Source organism: Daucus carota, chromosome 4, assembly GCF_001625215.2.
Source record: "Daucus carota subsp. sativus chromosome 4, DH1 v3.0, whole genome shotgun sequence".
Taxonomy (NCBI): domain Eukaryota; kingdom Viridiplantae; phylum Streptophyta; class Magnoliopsida; order Apiales; family Apiaceae; genus Daucus; species Daucus carota.
Genome location: NC_030384.2, coordinates 21,895,032 through 21,916,928, shown reverse-complemented (window position 1 = coordinate 21,916,928; position 21,897 = coordinate 21,895,032). Strand labels below are relative to the sequence as shown.

Sequence of the window (21,897 nt, the reverse complement as noted above, 5' to 3'; positions counted from 1 at the left end):
CTATTATATTTTCACCTTTACATTATGATTTAAAATATATAATTATAGACAAAAAAATCATTTAAACATAATATAAATTAGAACCAAGCATGAGTTTTTATGCTATTAATTTTAAAAAGTAATGTACTTATGATTCTTATTATTAGCTTGCTATTATATTTCACCTTTACATTATGATTTAAAATATATAATTATAGACAAAAAAATCATTTAAACATAATATAAATTAGAACCAAGCATGAGTTTTTATGCTATTAATTTTAAAAAGTAATGTACTTATGATTCTTATTATTAGCTTGCTATTATATTTTCATCTTTACATTATGATTTAAAATATATAATTATAGACAAAAAAATCATTTAAACATAATATAAATTAGAACCAAGCATGAGTTTTTATGCTATTAATGAATACAATAATATAATCACTTTGTTACGGGAGAACACACTAATGAAAAATAATGCTAACCATTTTAAAATCAAATAAAAAACTAACAAAAATAAATTTGTATTATGGTAAAATACCGATACAAAAAATACACATATAAACCTTTTCCTATCTTGTGTTAAACACTGCTACTACCCTCGATTATATTCACTTCTTGGCTTTCTCTCCCTAAAAATCCCCAAATCGAAAACCCTAATTTTACTTGCTTGTTCTTCAATTGCTCATTCGAAATGGTTCCTTTTTCAGTTACGGCGTCTACCCAGATTCGGTATCTGCTCGAAAGCGTCAATGATTCGAACTTTGACTCTGTGTTTCAAGAATTGTGTGAGGTATATCTGCGTGTATGTTCGTGTACGTGTTTTTGTATTTGTGGTGTGTTTTGCAATGTATAGAGTAGGTATATGTCAATTTCGATATGAAAATGAGTTAAAGTTGTGAACTTGAGTGTAGATTGTATGTGAGTTTGTGATTTTAATCGGGTTTTGCTGGATGGGTGTGTGATTGGTTGGTTAGTTTTTTGATCTGGAGGTTGAGGTTGGACAATGATCGTATGATTTTATGGATTTGGTTACTTTGGCACCCGCGATTGAGATTTGAATGTGAAATTTTATTTTTATATGAAAAATATTGTAAAATTGTTGTGGTTGTACTGTGGGTTGTTGTGATTGTAGTGTAGATTTTAATATGAAAGTGTTTCAGATTGTAGTGTGGATTGTATATGAGTTTGTATAATGTAATCGAGTTTTTCGATACAGAATTAAATGAATGGATATTATTGTTTTGTTGGGTCATTGATTATTACGTTATTCGATACTAGGTGTAAGATCTCTATGAACATTAATGTATTCAATGTCTATTTTTAATCTCCACAGATATTTTTACGGGGTAATTTCAGCCTCTTTAGTTTCGTTGAATATTTTTGCTCCAAGAAACCATAATGATTAAGAATTTTTAAGGCAACCAGTCTCTATACTTGAAATTGGAAGCTTATTCTTTTTACTGCTCTTCCATTATCTGTACATTTATCTCATGTGTATAGTTCCAAATCCGTTAAGTATCTACATTCTGATTGACCATTTAATATGTGCAATAGCCAGTATGTGTTAGGTTCGAATCTGGAGGTGTATATTTAAAAACAGTCAATATCGAGGTGTTTATATTTCGTCTATTGAAATATTACCTTAATTTAGTTGAATGTGTGTCAAGGGCCTTGGTCACACAGGCTGTCAAAAAGTCTGTGTTTGAGACTTCCATAATCCTGCAGTTTTTAAGTGTTAGACTGTCAATTGATAAGAAGTAATGTTGTTTGATATGTAGCTCTACAGTTTCTTGATCTCCTTTTCGTCTTCTTTTATTTGCTGATATTTTGCTCTCATCTGCAGTTCATTGAATATGGAACCCAGGAAAGCATATTGGTGCTCCAAACCTGCTTTGACCAATTGGCTATGCATGCAAAAGAATATAAGAACATGCAACTGGAACCTATATTCGTATCAGTTTTTAGAAACATTTTGAATAGGCCAAACTTCAGCACACTATTGTGTCAGTCACTTAGAAGTGTGTCAGTTAATGAAGAGTTCTTGGAGAGTCTCTGCAAGGCCTTGCAACTAGCAGCACCTGAAAGAATCGTTATAGGTCTTGCTCTATCAGAATCTGAAAACCTTGACGTCAGAATGTGTGGTATGCTTCATTACCATGACATGGTGCACAATCAAATACTCTTCTCTTTGTTTAATTCGACTAATAATCTAATATGAGTGTGCTCTGCAGGGAAGAGTTTCTGCATAAATCAAATTGCACAGCTATGTTCTAATAATGAATCGCTGGAATCTGCTGAGCAAATTCAAAACGTTATCATTTTCCTCAATCAATCTGAAGGACTTTCAGAGCATGTGGATTCATTTATGGAAATACTGTCACTAGTTAATTTGAAGGAGGATTCTGAGTTTATCCTATCTCCTTTGATCACAGATGAATTGCGTGAAGCCAAATTTTTCAGGTAATTTGGTATTTATATTCTGGTGCACTCGTATTGGTTTTGAATCTCTGATGGAGCTTTTGACCAATCTTAAGAACCAGTGTGGTGTGGGTTCCTAATTTACACCTACGCTTTGTATTTAGTTTAGGGTAAACATTATAAGATTAATTTTATTTCCTTAATTATGTTTCAGGAATTTGGACATGCTCAATGATGGCTCTGAAAGTGAGTTTGATACTATCTTGGCTGATATGGAGAAAGAATTAAGTATGGCTGACCTGATGACAGAATTTGGTTATGGTTGTACCGTGAATGTCCCACAGTGCAAAGAGATGTTGTCCCTATTCTTACCATTGACAGAAGCTACTGTTGCTAAAATATTTGGAACAGTTGTTCGCACTAGTGCTGGGCTTGATAGCTACCACCAGAATACCTACTTGACATTTTGTTCTGCTATAACTGGCAGCAGCTTGTCCGATCTTCCACATGTAGATTCGTGGAATGTTGATGTGCTCATTGAATCTATAAAGCAACTAGTAAGTTCTATCTTACCTTAGACCTTATGCCTCAGTTTCTTATTAGCTTTATAATTTTTATAAGCAAGTTCACGTGTTTTCATTACTAATCAATCAACTTAACTACAGGCTCCAGGAATCAACTGGATAAAGGTCTTTGAGAACCTTGATCATGAGGGTTTCTACATTCCGAATGAGGCTTCTTTTGCTATTCTCATGTCTATATACAGATATGCGTGTCAGGTATATTTTGATGATGCTTTCCCTTCCAAAAAAAATGATGTTTTTGTGTTTGGGTTAAAGAGTAGAAAGTGAGGCCACCTGCTGTTGACAGTACAGTAAAGATTTGCTAAATGTGTACACCTTAAGATCGATCTCTGTTTCATGTTGACCCAAGAATAGGAGCTCTAGTAAGAACAATAGCAAGTAAAGTAATGATTCAAAACTTGAATGATATTGTCATTTTTCATTTTATTAATTATTAATTTATTAATTGGAAATGGTAATTTTTAGATAGTTTCAGGCAACTCTATTTGTGGGGCAACAGTAATAATTCGATATGAATGACATAAGCTGAATCAGAATACATGAGCTTGATATAGAAACTTAAAACCACAATTTATTCTTAATATTACTTCAGGAACTGTTCCCGCTACATGCTGTTTGTGGCTCTGTATGGATGAATACTGAAGGTCAGCTATCTTTTCTCAAGCATGCTGTCTCAGCACCACCTGAAGTATTTAGCTTTGCACATTCTGGGAGACAGCTGGTATGAAGCGAGTTCTGAAATCTATCTCATTATGCTTTTACGATGTTCATGGCAATTATACTAGAAACCTCATTGCAGGCTTACATAGATGCCGTGAATGATCACAAGTTCCATCCGGGACATGCGAATCATGCATGGCTATGTCTTGACCTTGTGGAGGTGTTGTGCCAGCTAGCTGAGAGGGGTCATGCAGGTTCTGTTCGATCAATGCTGGAGTATCCTCTCAAGCACTGCCCTGACATTTTGTTGCTGGGGATGGCGAGCATTAATGTATTGATCTTGCATGACTACTCTTCATTTTTTTTTTTAATTTTTGTCCCTACAGTTGTTTAATTTCTTTACATATTTCTAATTTCAGACGGTATATAATCTTCTCCAATACGAAGTTTATTCAAGTGTCTTTCCTGAGCTGCTGATTAGTTCTACTGGGGCCACTGTGATCCTTCATCTCTGGCATGTCAATCCTAGCCTTCTGCTGCGTGGATTTATGGATGCATTTAGCATGGACTCGAGTAATATGATTAGAGTTTTGGAGTTGTGCCATGAGCTAAAGGTATATACATTTTAGTTGCGATATTTTTCAGTATCTTTATTTATATCTGTGGAACTGTGAGTTATATGATATAATTACATAAAGCTGAATGAGCATTTTTATTTTGTGAGCCATGTTGCTGTTGATTAAGATTTGGAGGCTAAACCTGCCTGGATTTGATTGATTCAATCATTTAAAATATTCTAGCTAAGCGAGTGAGAAATACTGTCGAATGTAATGAAATAAAGTCCATGTACTACCCATCTTGGTCTGTAATTAAATGTAGTTGAGCTGAGTATTTGTTGGAAAAAGTCCGTTCTTGAGTATATATTCACTCTTTTAAGTGAGCTCCTGAGCTCATATCTCTGTTCTACTCAGATATTAAATGAGTCAACTTCGAGTTTACCCGCAAGCTAGTGCAGCTGATTTAAAGGAGCCGAGTCGAGCACATCGATTATGTCAAGCTTGAACGCTTAGAATCTCTTTCAGTTTTAGTCATCTTTTAGTTTGACTTACAAAATAATTGTAAGTAATAATAAATTAATTGGGTATTTGAGTTTGGCCACACTCCAGCACCGCTTGTGGTGTTGACTGGAAATATTTAATGTTCGAGCTCGACTTTTATACGAGTTCGAGTTTAGTCATACTCCCTCCATCCCCCTGAGTTGTATACGCAGGGGGAGCCGCATGCACTTTAATGCTTCTGTAAAGTATAGTTTTATAACTTATTCTTAGAAAAAAAATATTCTGAATAAAATTTTAAATTTTTATTCAGAAAAAAAAATCTTAAAAATAAGTTATGGAACCATTAAAGTGCGTGCCAAATAGTGAACGCATACAATCCAGAGGGACGGAGGGAGTAATAAACAAGTTTGCGCTTCTTGTAAGTAGCAATTATATCCCTATACCTATTAAAGCATCTGAAATTAGATTTTCTTTATCTTGCTCCTCTCTGTAGTTTTTTCTGTCCTTTTAAATTCCTGTTATCAATCCTGTGATTCTTACGTCTACCCCTCCCCCTTCGTCACAGTAGTAGGCGTAGTTCATTCTTGATAAATAATAGTAATTTTGGAAGCTTTTAAGCTGGTAGTATTATGATTGAGATTTACTTATTTATTTCTCACTTCTTGTAATATGAACATTCTTCTGATGTTGCAGATTCTATCACTGGTATTGGAGATGGTTCCTTTTTCTTTTGGTATCAGGATGGCTGCACTTGCTTCTAGAAAAGAACTTGTAGACCTGGAAAAATGGCTGAATACCAACTTAGTTACATATAAAGATACCCTTTTCGAGGTACTATTTTATTTTTGGTTTATCTATACTTTTATGTCTTTTGCTATCCTGAAATGTTAAATCTGCATATTAACTGTTGTCTCTAGAGATGTTATGAGTTTTTTTTTGATATGCTGATAACACATGATACTTCCAGGAGTGCCTCAAGTTCATAAAAGAGGTCCAAATTAGCACTCAGGATACGCCACCCACCCGTTTTGATCAATCTGGTTCTCTTTGGAATATTTATTCAGAAACAATCCCTACATTTTTAAAGGTTTTTCCTGCTGCTTTTGATTTACTGATCATATTTCGTATCTTTATGTTATCTAAGATGTGTTTCAATTTTTTGTGCAGGTCCTGCAAGCTAATACGAGCTCAATTTCTTCTCGCAGTCTTTGTGAAGAAATAGAGAAGCTGAATGTGACTGTTATGCATTCTAATATAAGGGTTGTTAATCCTAATGGTACTGATTCCACAACTGCTGATGGATATGCAGAAGATATTGAGACAGAGATCAACTCTTATTTTCATCAGATGTTTTCTGGCCAGTTGGCAGTTGATACAATGATTCAGATGCTTGCTCGGTACAAAGAGTCATCTGAAAAAAGGCATGTTTTTTAATCTGTGCTTTGTGTTTGTCTTAAATATATTTATATAATTTATATTTGTATGTACAACTTTTCTTTAGAATCTGATATAATATTATTTAGTCTATTTTTGTGGGAAATGGAGTCGATATAACACAAGTTAATAAATTAATTCTATTCACATATACATTATTTAATTTCTTCGCTGGGCAAGGGAAAATAAATGATACACCTTATTTTATTTGGTTAGTTTTCAGCTGGAGATAGAGATAAGATAGTTAGGAAGGAAATCAACCAAAATTTAGAGCTCTCAAACCTTTAAAGTGAAATTATAATGTTTTGTGCTAGCTCTTCAAACAATCAAAAGTAGTATTAAAAAACTAATCTATTTCATATTTGGTGTGTCTGAAGTATCATGTACCATTGAAGTTTGTTATGGATAGTACTAGGAGCAAGTTACAAGCTTCTGTATTTGTTTGCCTGTTTTCATTTTGCTAACCATTTTATGGATGTACAGGGAACAATCTATATTTGAGTGCATGATTGCAAATCTATTTGAAGAATACAAATTCTTTTCTAAGTACCCTGAAAGGCAGCTCAAGATTGCGGCAGTTCTTTTTGGTGAGTTCCTCAGTTTCTGTCTAAGACAAGAAAATACAATTTGCTTTAGGTTTTTGCCTTATCAGTTTGTCCTCTAATATCTGTGTAACTTGTTTTTTGAACTTTGATAATTGTTACTGTATAGAGATACTTAAATATCTTATTCTTTTTTTCCCATTCTCTCGTTGCTTTTACTAGAAGCAGTCGGTACTTGTGGAGTTGTGATGTAATAGTAATTGTTATAAAAAATTTGTTGGCAGGATCACTTATTAAACACCAACTTGTCACCCATCTCACGCTTGGCATCGCTTTGCGTGCTGTTCTGGATGCATTACGCAAGCCTGCAGATTCAAAAGTAGGTGTTACTTTTTTAAGCAGTTATTTCTTTCCAGTGTGAGTTGTCTCCAACAGTATTAGCTTTACTTTCCATTGCAGATGTTTGTTTTTGGCACCAAAGCTCTGGAACAGTTTGTTGACCGACTGATTGAGTGGCCCCAGTATTGCAATCATATTTTGCAAATATCTCATTTACGTGGTACTCATTCAGAGCTTGTTGCATTCATTGAACGAGCACTTGCCAGAATCTCATCAAGCCATTCAGAGTCAGATTTGGGCCATGTTGCTGCTGTCGATCAACACCACAATCCTATTTCTGCAGCACATGCCGAGGTGAATGTTAATTTTATCTTTTTATTATTGTCAAGTTATTGAAGAGTTCTCCAATAATGGTAGATTGGGGTTATATGATTATACGAAATATAGTGGGATATAAAATTATGAAAAATTAGTGGGATACAACTTGAATTTTTTGATTCTAATAAACTTTGTTACTGTAACTCTTCAAATTTATTTTCATTACACTCGTCAGACACTTAAAAGTTCATGCAAGTAGGAATGGTTTTGAATGTATGTATACATCGTTGGCATTAGTTGTATACTAGTAGTTTATAGGTTACATAACATTATGTCGAACAGTGATTTGTTGTTCGAGTATAGCATGAGACAGTTGTTTTATGATATACTCTGCCATCTGTGTAAAGCGTATTTGATGGGAACTGTAAAGTCACCATTATGCTTTCTTAGATTCTCTTAATAATTCATGTTTATTTGCCTTCTTCTTTACATTTGAAGTTCTTAGAATACTTTGATGAAATAGAAATGATCTTGTGTTTTGACATTTCTAGAATATGTGAAGTAGATGAATAATAATCTGGTTGTAGTCCTCTTTTACTAGAGACATAGCTGCCGTTCTGGCGTCATCACAAACAGACAGTTTCTTTCATTTTGGCTTTTCCATGGCATAATTTTATTAGTAGATTCATTTCCTACTGTGCTGTTACCCTTCAGATCGTACTGGTGCTATCATTTGTTCTGCCTTTATGTTTTGTCCCTATGTTTGGAGTGTTGCATGCACCCCCTAAAGTTTTGCAATTTGTACAGTAACACATAAACAGTACACAGGGTGCAAATATATAACACTACTTTAAATTGGCTACTTCAATTTTGTCAAGAATGGTTCTTTTGTTATTAGTATATTACAAAATTGTTGCTTACGAGTTTCACTTTTTAATAAGATGCAGGGCCCCTCGTTCCCTTCTACTGGATCTAGTAGCATGCAAATAGCATCCTCTTCTTCTGTCCAGCTTCAACAGAGGCAGCAGGGTTCCTTAGAAGAGCGCAATAAAGCTTCTCCGCCGTTGTCCAGCTACATGAAACCAGCTTTATCATCTTCAACTAATGCTTCAGTTACCTCTAGTGATACATCTAGTACATTAAAGGCAAGTGGATAACTTATATTTTAGTTCTATATAATTTGTATCTGGATTCCCTGAATACCATTTGCTTGCAGTTACGTTTTGGTATTGTTAAATCTTTTTATGTACAACTTGGTTACAGAGTACAGCTAATCCTGTATTGTCTTCAACCACTGGTTTTCTTCGTACCACCCGCTCGACTACTTCAGCACGTAAGTTCAATACATATGCACGTTTTTGCTATGTTAGCATGGGTATGCGCATTAGCACACAATTGTTTTGCCAGGACCTTTTGTTTGCTTTACTAACTTGTCTGAAAACAGGGTTTGGCTCTGCTTTGAATATTGAAACACTTGTTGCTGCTGCAGAGCGAAGGGAAACTCCAATTCAGGTACAAATTTTGATCTTCTGTAATTCTGTCAGGTGATTTATAGTGTGTAGGTTATTTATACCAAAAGTTTATATATTGGCAAGGTTGGATCTTGGTGAACTTATGTTATTGGTTAGTAAATGGACCTGATAAATCTATTTTGTAGAAGCGCGCCAGATAATTTAGATCTGTAATATGCCAAAATTCTTCAGATGGAATGTGTCACTATGTGTTATTTGTGGTTGGTATTATGCATATATCTTATACTTTATATTTTTCTAGTATGCTTTTTGGTTATGATGAGGGTAGGGGAAAGAGCCTTTTACTATGCTTTTAAAGAGTCCTGTATATTTAGGTAGTATCATTTAATAATGCCAATAGGAATACTTTATTTTACAATTTTTTCTATAGTTAGTTCTGTAAACTCTTTACATAGTTAACTTGGAAATACATTTTTGCCAAAGATACTGGTTGAGTAAAAGAACTCTCTTTTTGAAGGTTTTGTTTTAGTGCGCCTAATATCTTTAAAATATTCCTTACAGGCCCCAGCATCAGAAATTCAGGACAAAATATCATTTATCATAAATAACCTATCTCCAGCTAATGCGGAAACTAAAGCAAGAGAATTTTCCGAGTTCTTCCAAGAGCAATATTATCCTTGGTTTGCCCAATATCTGGTGATGAAAAGGTATAATTACCTTAAAAGCTTAATATCAGTATTTTTGTTCGTTAAATTAACAGTTTGGAATGCTGCTGCTTCATTATCTTTCTTTACTCCTAATGCTTGATCTCATATTTAAACCGTAATCTTGTCAGAGCAAGCATTGAACCAAATTTTCATGACTTGTACTTGAAGTTCTTGGACAAAGTTAATTCAAAGCCTTTGAACAAAGAAATTGTTCAAGCTACATATGAAAACTGCAAGGTTTGTGCCATATAGTTTATGATTCTATTATATAAGGACTGTTACTTGTCAAAATTTTAATTCTGTATGTCACTATATTATTAGGTATTGTTGGGATCTGAACTCATCAAATCAAGTTCTGAGGAGCGTTCACTGTTAAAGAATCTTGGAAGCTGGCTTGGGAAGATTACAATAGGCAGGAATCAAGTATTGCGGGCGCGAGAGATTGATCCTAAGTCTTTAATTATAGAGGTTTATTTTTTGTCTGAACAATTCCATTAATTGGTTAATTTGCTGTATAACTAGGTCTAGATAAGAACATGCACTTAATTTTCTCCCTTTTGATTTTTGCAGGCTTACGAGAAGGGTTTGATGATTGCTTTAATTCCATTTACCTCAAAGGTATATTTCTTGTTACTTTTGTGCATATTATAGTATGTGGTTTGTAGCAGTCAAGCTAAATTTATATGTGCAGATATTGGAACCATGTCACAACAGTCTAGCTTATCAACCACCCAATCCTTGGACTATGGGTATTCTTGCATTACTAACTGAGATTTATGCAATGCCAAATTTGAAAATGAACCTTAAGTTTGACATTGAGGTACATGTTTACTTGTCCAACTCTATGTTTTACATTAACAAAATGTCTATAATGTATTAAATGCCCTCTATTGTATTTATTGTCTTGCCTTCTAGGTTCTATTTAAAAACCTTGCTGTGGATATGAAAGATGTCACTCCTAGTTCTCTTCTCAAGGACAGACCAAGAGAAACAGAAGGAAATCCTGATTTTTCCAACAAAGATGTTGCACCATCTCAGGCATCGATAGTTGGTGATGTTAAACCTGGTGTGTCGTCTACTCTTAATCAAGTTGAGCTGCCACATGATGTTGCTAGTCCCGCCCATCCTACTGCACATTCTCACTTATTATCCCAGGTTTGTCTTTGCTCTCATAATTTCTTAATAAATGCTTGCATGTGTCATAATGTTTTGGTATTGACAGTTCTCTCATGATTGCTATATTAGTATGCTGCTTCTGTTCATCTTTCTGCGCCTACATTGGAGGACGATAAGGTGGCTCCTTTCGTCTTATCTGATCAGCTCCCTTCTGCTCAAGGACTTCTACAAGTGCAATCTCCCTTCACTGTTAGCCAGGTTTCATGCCAGTCCCAATTTTTTAGTTGCTCTACAGACATATTTAGAAATCAGTTGTTTTGACTTTGTTGCTTTTTCAGCTTCCGACACCAGCTTCTAATATTGAACAGCAAGTGGTAGTCAACCCCAAATTGCATACTCTGGGTCTGCAGCGACATTTTCAGAGGTTCACAGTTGTTACTTCTTTCGCTGCTGAAAGTTGCTTGATCTTTTCTCAGAAGCATTATTTTTATTTTCTTTGTTGCAGTGTACTCCCTGCTGTCATGGATCGGTCTATCAAAGAAATTGTATCCAGCATTGTGCAGCGTAGTGTTTCTATTGCAACTCAGACAACCAAAGAGCTAGTGCTAAAGGTTTCCTTGATCATTTCATCTTAATCAGTAGACTTCGTGAACCAACTCTTATGTTCCAACGGATTTTTATAAGTACATTTATGTGCAGGATTATGCTATGGAATCAGACGAGACTCGAATTCGTAATGCTGCACACTTAATGGTGGCAAGTTTGGCTGGAAGCCTCGCCCATGTGACATGCAAGGTTGTATATGCAAATCAAGTTATTGTTGTTTCATCATATCATATCAGTTGTTAAGATCCTGAGGTTATACAAGTTCGAAATAGTTTATATTGTTACTTGGCTTTCTTTGACTAAGATACTGTAAATCTAATTCTATTCTTCTAGGAACCTCTTCGCGCTTCAATTATAAGTCACTTGAGAAGCTCAGTTCAGGGGTTGACTCTTGCAAACGAACTTCTTGAACAAGCTGTACAGCTTGTTGCTAATGATAACCTTGACCTGGGATGTGCTCACATTGAACAAGCTGCGACAGAGAAGGTTTGGCAATTTCTTGGTTGAGTTTGGAAAATGAAACTAGTTCTTACAATTTAATGACATGAGCTTACTTGGATCTGAATTAATAATACTCTACACAATTATTTACTTGTGTTTGCTTCTCAAAGATTGTGAAATGATATTGATGTAATATTGTTCTTGATTCCACTTCAGCTGACTCCAAATACTCATTTTGCAGGCTATACAGACTATTGATGGGGAAATAGCACAACAATTATCTATAAGAAGGAAGCAAAGGGAGGGTGTTGGTCCTGCATTTTTTGATACAAGCCTGTATACTCAAGGTCACATGGGGGTTTTACCCGAGGCCCTCCGACCGAAACCTGGGCGTCTTTCGCACTCGCAACAGAGAGTGTACGAGGTATAACACATTTTCTCTTATTAATTTTCCCAAAGTATGACCGTAGATGGATATTTTAATGATTTGCCTTTGTATTTTGCAGGATTTTGTCCGGTTACCCTGGCAAAATCAATCTAGTCAAACCTCAAATATTTCTCCAGTGGGTCCTTCAACATCCGTCAGTAGTGCCCTTTCTCAGGCATATGGTTCAGCATCTGGTCAACTAAATTCTGGTCCCTATTCAACCCTTGGAAACACAGGAATGGGTTCTGTTGCACATTCCCTTGATCTTGGCTCTGAAGAACTGGATGCTGGTCCACCGAAACAACTTAGGTGTTTTTCGAACTAATTAGCCTTGCTCTTGCATTAATTTTCTTACTGATGTTGTTACTAATTTTATTTTATCGACATTTTCTTTTCTTATGCTTTATATATTAGTGTTTCCACAATGCCTTCTGGGTTGGCTGAAGGTGTAGTTCAACAAAATTTTGAGAGTGATGCTATCCCTGTTTCTTATCCTTCTGCTTCGGCATCTGAGTTGCAGTCTGCAGAACCAACAATTGTTTCAAAAGTTAGTACAACAGATTTATAATAAGATGTGTTTGTCCGGAAGCGCACACAGTTATGTATACAACTTCACAACTTATATGATCATGAATTATCTTTCTCTCAGGAATCTGGAGCATCTGTGCAGGCATTGCCTTCTACATCCACAAGTGAGCGACTTGGAAGCAGCATCTCAGAACCATCATTGACTACAGGCGACGCGCTGGACAAGTATCAGCTTGTTTCAGAGAAGGTTAAGACTTCTACTTTTCCTTGTGACTTCAGTTTTCAACAGTGGTTGTAGTGCTTTACTTTTTTGGTCCTACGGCACGTAAATCTCTCTCTCTCTCTCTCTCTCTCTCTCTCTCTCTCTCAAATCTATTCTATTGAGTTTCTAATGAATCTGTCGTATGGCTCATATACAGCAAGCTACTTATATTTTAGAAGTTTGTGTAATCTTAATAAATATATGTTGCAAACTGTGATTTGGTCTGTTTGCTGCTTTAGTGTCTATATACTGTTACACAATATAGCTGGATTGTCAGTGTATATAATGCTCTTCTAATGAGGCTGGAAAGGGTCGTTAGAATATAATTACAGCATGAGCAGCATGCGTACATTTGTTTTGAGAAGTGAGGTCAAGTGCTCAAATTTTTATTAATATTGTATATCTACATATGTTTTTAACTAGGAACTTACACTCCCGGATTTATTTGTATGGTGAATTGGTAAAAGTTTTGTGAGGAAATTACACTGTTGTAAGATGTAATTCTATGTAATTTTTGTTCTGTAAGAGGTGCTACTACAATATGTGCATGCCTAGTTTGAAATTTGGTTTATAAATCTGATAAGGCTGTTTGTGCTTCTGCGCAGCTTGAAAGTTTAGTCACTATTGATGGTACAGAAGCTGATATTCAGGTAGAGCTTCTTTATTTTGATGTGTTTATTGGCCATAGTCTCAACTGTTATACGTGTCTTATTATAATTAGGTCACTTGAGAACGGAGTTACTGTACTTTCATGGATGTTTCCTCTAGATGGTGTATCGTGTTAAATAATCAGATAATATGTGCAGGCAATTGTTTCTGAGGTTCCCGGGATCATTCTAAGGTGTATAAGTCGAGATGAGGCTGCATTGGCAGTAGCTCAGAAGGTCTGGGACTTCTCGTCGCATTTAAGGCCTTTATGCAACCTTTTATCACCCATATTAAACATGTATGCAATATGACAGGTTTTTAAAGGGCTATATGAAAATGAGTCGAACAATGCACATGTTGGTGCACACCTTGCAATTCTCTCTGCCATTCGTGATGTTAGCAAGCTTGTTGTCAAGGAGCTGACTAGTTGGGTATGATTGTAATAATTTTTCTTTTTTGAATTGACTGTGATGGCGCGTGAATCCGTGATAGGTTTTTAATCAGTTGACGGCATTGCTAAAACCGTTAACCTGATTTTCCATTTTTGATAATGTTTGTCAGTTGCATGAAGTATCTTGTAAATGTTCGTCAGTTGCATGAAGTATCTTGTACTTTACATGTTGCATAGTCAGGATAGGTTTACATGTGATGTACTTTCAATTGACTATTGCCATCCTTCTGTATCTGTTCTGTTGATGGAAAATGATTGTATGTGTTTTTATTGGCAAAGAAATGTGAATACTCCCTAGCATGTAGCACAAGAGTGTGTTGATCACATTGCTATGTTTACATTGCCGCTTTTTGGCAAGTAATAATAAAGCACGTCTGCTAATTCTAGATGCTGAAGCTATATTCAGTTGCTCAAGAACTATGTAACTTTCTGTGGTTACTCAGGTACGCGTTATAATATGCGGCGATGCAGCTCTCTAAGTACTATGCCAAATTATAACAAGTCTAACAATATAATCAAATAGAAGAAAAGCCTAAGAGCAAGTCCAATAGGTTACCTATCTCATTACCTAATTATAATATTTATAATATAAGATAATGAGTCCTAGTGATTTAGGGGAGCTACTCTTAGTGTCAACTCCAATAGCAATCTCTATTTTTGTTCCTTATTATCATTTTAATAATAAATTTGAGGGAAAGAAGGGGGAAAAGGAGGGAAAAGATAAAGAAAAAAGGAGGGAAATGAATTTTTTATTCATAATTATTAAATAGGTATTGACTAGAGGTTACCTCAAATAGGTAATGGCTAAGAAATTTGGGGATGTGCTAATGATTTAGGTAATCACTAGGATAGTGTTGGAGTACCCTTTTTTTTGATACATTACCTAAATGTGAGTTTAGAAGCTCATTTAGGTAACCTATTGGACTTGCTCTAAAGGAAATATAAGCTGATAAGAGTAAACTCGTGTGTGTTTAATTATTATTTGTTGATGTGATGATGGGTTTATTGCTTGCATGCATTTATATATTTATTTAGATATAAGATTTCCTTCTTTATTTGTCCTTAAGCTGTCTATCATGTTGACTGACTAGCCTGAAAGTACTTGGTATTTTGTGTTTTTTGAGCATAACATTTAATTTAATCAAGATCTTGCTAGCTTTTTAATATGGTTGTATGTAACATGGTTTTATTGTAGTTTGTCCATTAATTTTATGATATCGCCAATATAATCTTTGTTTTCAAGACTTTGTTTATACTGAACAAATCATGTTTTAGGTAATCTACTCTGACGAGGACCGGAAATTCAACATAGATATTACTGTTGGCCTTATTCGAAGCGACCTGCTCAATCTTGCAGAGTATAATGTTCATATGGCGAAGCTTCTTGATGCAGGAAGGAATAGTATGTGTTAGGAAAAAGGGGTGTCATGGCAATTTGCTTTTGCAGTAATTGACACTTTGGCAGTACTAACTGTTCCATTTAATATATTGCAGAAGCTGCCACAGACTTTGCAGTGTCCCTCATTCAAACTCTAGTGATGAGCAATTCAAAAGTCATATCTGAATTACATCATCTTGTTGATGCACTTGCTAAGGTCTGTTCAATTTATTGTGTTACTTCGGAATTGATCTCGTAAACATGTATATCATAATGACTGTTATTGCAGCTTGCAGCACGGCCTGGATCTCCCGAGTCATTACAACAGCTTGTGGAGATTGCTAGGAATCCTTCTGCCAGTGCTGCTTCTTTATCAGGTCTTGCTGTCGGGAAAGACGATAACCTGAGACACTCTAGAGACAGAAAGGTTAATGGGAGTGCCATCTTACTTTTGCTCTGTGTTTCAATAGTCAAGTCATGATCAGAATATTTTTTCTTTTGCTATATATTCTTAAAGTTACCTGTTTATGCAGCAAACTACTGGTCTCTCTGCAGCAAGCCGGGAAGAGTACAATCTCTTGGACTCTGTGGAACCAGATCCAGTTGGATTCCGCAATCAGGTGAGTGTGCTTGAGCAACAAAAGCCGTTCTTAGCATTGAAGTGAATATACTCTATAGTAGCAGTGTCTGCACTTGATATTTGATATTATTTGTGAGAGAAAATCATTCTAGAACTTAGCATAAGATAGTTAAGTCTCTAATCTTTTACTTGATGATTTTCATAAATGTACACTGGTATAAAACAAATATATTCCTTCATGTACTTGAAATCCAATTTGAATAAGCCTATTGCACTGGTTTTTTGATTGCAATTTTATCAGATGTTGAAAAACCAGATAGATGGGATGGATAAGAATATATTTTTTCTATAGTTCTTGTAGGAATAGTTCTGATACTGTACTTATGAGTTCTTGTATTTATACATTTAATTGAACATAAGCTTATCTATGTGGTTGGTTCTGTATGCAGGTCTCAATGCTGTTTGCAGAATGGTATCAGATATGTGAACTTCCTGGGGCAAAGGATGCAGCTTCTGCTCACTTTGTCTTACAGTTGCTGCAAAGTGGGCTGCTGAAAGGGGATGATATGCTGGATAAATTTTTCCGCCTTCTTATGGTGCTTCTGCTTTACTATTACAGTTTTTCTTGGTTTCTAATCAGGCTGCTTCTTCTACACTTCTATTTATAGTTCTATTTTGAACCTTCTGAGTATTCCTAAGTTTAGTACTCAACTGTTTATTTTTACTGCAGGAACTCTCTGTGTCTCACTGTCTACAATCACATCAACAAACCCAGCCACTGTCTTTCCTTGCTATTGACATATATGCAGCACTCGTCTTTTCGATACTCAAGGTAGCTAGTTGATCTGGGGATCTGTGATGTTTGTGTTGGACTTGTTTTCCAATTTCTCATATATTTGTATCCTCACTTTCTTTATTTTGTTTGTAGTTCTTTCCGGCAGACCAGGGATCAAGTAAACTATCTCTGCTGTCCAAGGTTTGATTCAGAACCTGTAATGCATTTAAAAATTTCTTTTAGGGGATCTTTTATGAGCAAGTCTCTTATATCTGTAGGTTCTGGCGGTTACTGTGAGAACTATTCACAAAGATGCTGAGGAGAAAAAAACATCTTTCAATCCTAGACCTTATTTTAGGCTGTTCATCAACTGGCTGCTTGACCTGACTACCTTGGAGCCAGTGACTGATGGTGCAAACTTACAGGTGAGGTGTATGGCATTTCGTTTTGTGTTAGCGTGTCACATGTCAACTTTCCAGACCTACTTAAAAGTCACACAACGTAAAATACTAAATTATTTTGTTTTCTTCAGGTTTTGATAGCACTTGCCAATGCATTCCATGCACTGCAACCACTTAAAATTCCTGCATTCAGGTGAGTACAATGACACTTACATGTATCCCTGTTCAAGATCTGCCTCGCGAGTATGAATTTTTTACTGGATACACAGTGATTGGTTGTGAAATACTCCGTCCCGGCAGATAGTTTTTGGCTCTTTAAATATCTTATTGCTTAAGTTTTCATTACTTAAGCATATAATATTCTAACGTCGAGTGTCATTGACTTCTCCTTTTGATGTTAGCTATGCTTGGCTTGAGCTTGTGAGTCATAGAAGTTTCATGCCGAAGTTGCTGACTGGGAATCCTCAGAAGGGTTGGCCTTTTTTCCAGCGTTTGCTGGTAGATTTATTCCAGTTTTTGGAGCCATTCCTGAGGAATGCGGAACTCGGAGAGCCGGTTGGTCATATTTTTAAACTTCAGAGTACTGATTTATAGTTATATATAATATTGCAGTTGTATAATGCCTTGATTCACCTCTATTTCCAGGTTCATTTTCTGTATAAAGGTTCGCTGAGGGTATTGTTAGTGCTGCTTCATGATTTTCCAGAATTTCTCTGTGACTATCATTTCAGCTTCTGTGATGTTATTCCTCCCAGTTGCATACAAATGCGAAATATAATCCTCAGCGCATTTCCTCGCAACATGAGGCTGCCAGATCCTTCCACTCCCAACTTAAAGGTGTCTTACACGTAAAGTACGACTGCGTGCTGTATGTTTTACTTGATTGTAACCTAATTGTTTTTCACTTGGTTAGATTGATCTGTTGGCGGAGATCACTCAGGCCCCACGTATACTCTCGGAGGTTGATGCTGCTCTGAGAGCGAAGCAGATTAAGAGTGATGTTGATGAATTCCTGAAGGTAAACAAGTTATTTACTTGCTAATTGATATTAATTTGCATGAGGATGAACTGTCTATTGCAAGAGCTTTTAAGATAGTATCATCTTGAATTAATTTAGTTCCAATTGCTTACAATAATAAAAAACTTGGTTCCACTTCATTTAATTTCCTTAGAGCACAGCTCAAATGAGAGCTCCAAGAGACTCCTGTAGGCTCTTTTAAATTTCAGAGCCCCCTCTCTCCCTACTTTCAAAAACCACTAGATGCTCTTAACTTATTTCTAATCAATAAAGTATCAACTTCCCTCTGATTCCTCCACTACATTGTCATAGTTGGAGTAAAAATATGAATAAAAAATTTTGGTAGATAGGGATCACATAAAATAGAGCGCAAATACAAAGAGCATTGTTGGAGTTGACATGCTAACCAATGTACTAACTTGCCAAGAGCCAGATTATTTATTTTGTTTTTAAGGGTGAGCCAGGATATTCTTCGAGATACTTTTAACTCTGTCTTGAACCTCCCGTGAATGTGTGCCCTTCTTTTTTTTTTTTTCAGACCAAGCAACAAGGGTCTTCTTTTCTTTCTGAGCTGAAGCAAAAACTGCTGCTACCACCAAGTGATGCCGCTCGAGCTGGAACTCGGTACAATGTACCTCTGATGAACTCCCTTGTACTTTATGTTGGAATGCAGGTATGAGACTTTCTGTTTTCGTGTTGCACGTTTTCTCTGGTCCGCTTATTTAGTTAAGATTCTTGATAATTGCTAAGAAGTTAATTTGGTCATACAAAGCCTTACATTAAGAATAAACAATTCTTCCCACTCAACTGAATAGATCATGGGATATGTATTTCTTGATTTCTCATGGTATTTGTACTGTAATTTTAGGCTATACAGCAGCTGCAGGCGAGAACTCCCCCTCATGCACAGGGAAGTGTCTCATTGGCTGCATTTCATGTGGGTGCTGCATTAGACATCTTTCAGTTATTAATCACAGAGCTAGATACAGAAGGGCGGTACCTTTTCCTAAATGCTGTTGCTAACCAACTACGTTATCCAAACAATCATACACATTACTTCTCTTTCATCCTGCTCTACTTGTTTGCAGAATCGAATCAGGTAAGCATTGCTTTCTTTTGATGAAGGTGAAAGGAATCGTCAATATATTGTTGGTTCCATTTTGTTTACTCAATTTTACTCTACCATAGGTTTATGTGTATGCAAGCATGGATTGTTAAGATTAAATAGTTAATTAAATGCATACAGACTGGCATTAGTTTTCTAAAGTTTATTGGCAGGGTGCCATATCTTTTCACAAGAATTAGTAAAAAGCTGGCAAACCTTACTTTTTCATTTTACTGGTCTATGTTGGTGACACATGAGTTTCCACTACTATTAAGGCCTCTAAACTCCTCCCTCAGGACACTGTTGCATTGCCCATAGGGTCGGGGTAGCCCCGACTTCCGTAGGTCCTTGGTTTGACCTCCTAATGAGAATTGAGGCCCTTGCGCGGCCCCCCACCTTCATACTTTAATTGAGAACCAACTCCATTCCAACAGCCCTGAAGCATAGTTCAGTCCCGATTCAACTATGCCAAATAACACTTCTCCATCTTCCACTCCCTCCAGTCCACTAACTTCTCAACTTCATGACTGAACTCCCACTCCCCGAGTTCCACCCTATTGTGAGTAAGGTGTGGCAAACTGAAGTCAAAGGTGAGTGGGAAATAGAAGCAGGAGAACATGGCACAGCTGTATCACACTGAGGGTTTCTGCAAAACCGATTTCCTGTCCCCAACTTTATCTACTATACTATTAAAACTTATATATATACACACACAACAAATTCACACAGCATTCCTCACAATTGACATTTTTACATGTTTTTGACCTGTTTTAAATTTTTAACAAATGACTTCAATTTTGGTAGCAGGAAGTTATCCAGGAACAAATTACCAGAGTTTTATTGGAACGTCTCATTGTTAATCGACCTCATCCTTGGGGGCTTTTAATCACATTCATTGAACTCATTAAGGTGACTTTTTCTACCTGTCAGCTCTTTACATTCATGTTTCCATAAATTCAAGTAACTCGAAATATAATTGGCGTTCGTTTATCAAGCAGAATCCAAGGTACAACTTCTGGAGTCGGTCTTTCACCAGATGCGCACCGGAGATTGAGAAGCTCTTTGAGTCAGTCTCGAGATCATGCGGTGGTCCAAAACCTGTGGAAGAAGGGGTGGTTTCCGGTGGGTTGGCTGACATGCACTAGATATTCTGTTATTTATCTGGCACTGAACTGACTAATATTGTGCATTAAATTAAGACACCTGTAGGATAATAGATTGATGGCAACTGCAACTTATTTGAAATTGGCAAACTTTATGTTTTAACGATAAGTTAATAAGTTAAAAACAGTTCATTTTGCAATTAACCGCTAAAAAATTAGTGGATTTTATACCATGTTCATTAATTTATGACTGACTGCTTGTTCTCTGTTTGGTTGAGGAAACAAAAATGGAATGAAATCAGGTAACAAGAATAGCAGTTCTTAATAATAAGATCCGTTAGTTTGTTCAGGAAAACGTATTAAAAATTGTCCATGCCTTCTGGAAAATGTTTTTCACAAGTCAATTTAATGCAGTTAAATCAGAAGCTCTGGAAAATAAAATTTCTGTTGTTTCACACATTTTTGAGGATTTTATCTCTAGGAGTTGATAATTTGGAAATTACTTCCTCTATTCTATCGTCTGATGATTGTGTTCAAATCCGAATCTTGTAGTTTTTGTATACTTTTAAAAAAATTTAAATTCAGTTTTTGTATACCATTATCTGTTTCCAGAGTAAAATAAATGATGTTTTCAAAACCAATGACGGGAAGAAATAAAATCACACATAATCTTTTCCCACATGTAATTTATAATAAGGCAGGCTGCCCACTTGGGTTCGACGATACTAAGAGCATCTCCAACCATCTAAAACCTTGGTTAAAAGGTGAGTTGGCATACTTAAAATAAAAAAATTTAGCCAAACAGCTTCAAAAACTCAACTCTAACCATGCTCAGCTGTTGTCTATAAATTTAGGGCATATTTGCTTTGGTCTGAATGAATGCTGAATGGGCTTAACTGTCTGATACAGGTGATTCATTTCATTTGGGAAGTTTTTCGTTTAGTGCTAAGCGAATCATTTACTGCTGAGCCATTCCTTCCTCAAATCCTGAATTATCAGTTCAGCAGTTCCTGAAATCTATAGCCAGCTGCTTTTTGTTGCAGCCATGTATACTATAGTGATTTTTTTTTAATAATTTATGAATTAGTTATTTTTTATATATAATTTGCATGAAGTCATTAAAATTATTTTTCATTATTTATTAATTTATTTGATAAAATCTTTTTATAACATTTTTTTCTTAAAATTTATCTAATAATTATTATTTTTATATAATAGCATAATAATAGTAATAGTTAACGGACACCTTAAAAAAACAGTTGAACAACATTTATACATGAGTTCAAACAAATTTATCTATTTAAATAACAAAATTATGAAAAACAATATCATTCAGACACTATTAAAATTTATATGCCAAATAATATTTATTATTCATCATTCAGATATTTTATTGATTCAAATTATTCAGATATATTACTCAATCAGATGTAAGTCATTCAGATTTACCAAATGACCCCTTAGTCATCACAAATCGGCATTTATCTTAATCATCACAGCAATACTAAATAAATACATGAGATATGGATGAAATATAAA

The 21,897-nt window shown here is 35.6% G+C and overlaps 1 protein-coding gene across 2 annotated transcripts; it reads left to right on the top strand.

Annotated features, from left to right (window-relative positions):
* Nucleotides 1-565: 565 nt before the first annotated feature.
* On the top strand, nucleotides 566-20,558 carry LOC108218356 (uncharacterized). 2 transcript variants are annotated; one of them, XM_017391272.2, is made up of 51 exons: nucleotides 566-777; nucleotides 1,831-2,128; nucleotides 2,219-2,447; nucleotides 2,620-2,962; nucleotides 3,071-3,184; nucleotides 3,582-3,710; nucleotides 3,789-3,980; nucleotides 4,069-4,263; nucleotides 5,401-5,538; nucleotides 5,675-5,794; nucleotides 5,875-6,128; nucleotides 6,625-6,728; nucleotides 6,968-7,062; nucleotides 7,143-7,376; nucleotides 8,288-8,485; nucleotides 8,604-8,673; nucleotides 8,785-8,852; nucleotides 9,374-9,519; nucleotides 9,648-9,756; nucleotides 9,841-9,987; nucleotides 10,090-10,137; nucleotides 10,211-10,339; nucleotides 10,435-10,674; nucleotides 10,765-10,893; nucleotides 10,974-11,059; nucleotides 11,141-11,246; nucleotides 11,335-11,430; nucleotides 11,575-11,727; nucleotides 11,924-12,106; nucleotides 12,189-12,418; nucleotides 12,524-12,656; nucleotides 12,759-12,884; nucleotides 13,505-13,549; nucleotides 13,706-13,783; nucleotides 13,862-13,978; nucleotides 15,274-15,400; nucleotides 15,493-15,593; nucleotides 15,666-15,803; nucleotides 15,910-15,996; nucleotides 16,406-16,552; nucleotides 16,687-16,788; nucleotides 16,885-16,932; nucleotides 17,010-17,156; nucleotides 17,264-17,325; nucleotides 17,534-17,687; nucleotides 17,778-17,969; nucleotides 18,046-18,150; nucleotides 18,689-18,823; nucleotides 19,019-19,249; nucleotides 20,063-20,164; nucleotides 20,254-20,558. In XM_017391272.2, the coding sequence occupies exons 1-51, from the start codon at nucleotides 679-681 to the stop codon at nucleotides 20,398-20,400; spliced, it is 7,206 nt and encodes a 2,401-aa protein (XP_017246761.1). In that variant the 5' UTR covers nucleotides 566-678; the 3' UTR covers nucleotides 20,401-20,558. The 2 variants fall into 2 exon arrangements, with proteins under 2 accessions (XP_017246761.1, XP_017246760.1); XM_017391271.2 differs by having other exon boundaries at nucleotides 8,282-8,485.
* The last annotated feature ends 1,339 nt before the right edge of the window (nucleotides 20,559-21,897 follow it).

Bases quoted from the DNA above. Each gene is read 5' to 3' on its own strand.
- LOC108218356 (XM_017391271.2), top strand. From the start codon at position 679: ATGGTTCCTTTTTCAGTTACGGCGTCTACCCAGATTCGGTATCTGCTC. The intron at 7,377-8,281 runs GTGAATGTTAAT...CTTTTTAATAAG, and splicing joins TTTCTGCAGCACATGCCGAG to ATGCAGGGCCCCTCGTTCCC. The intron at 16,789-16,884 runs GTAGCTAGTTGA...TTTTGTTTGTAG, and splicing joins TCGTCTTTTCGATACTCAAG to TTCTTTCCGGCAGACCAGGG.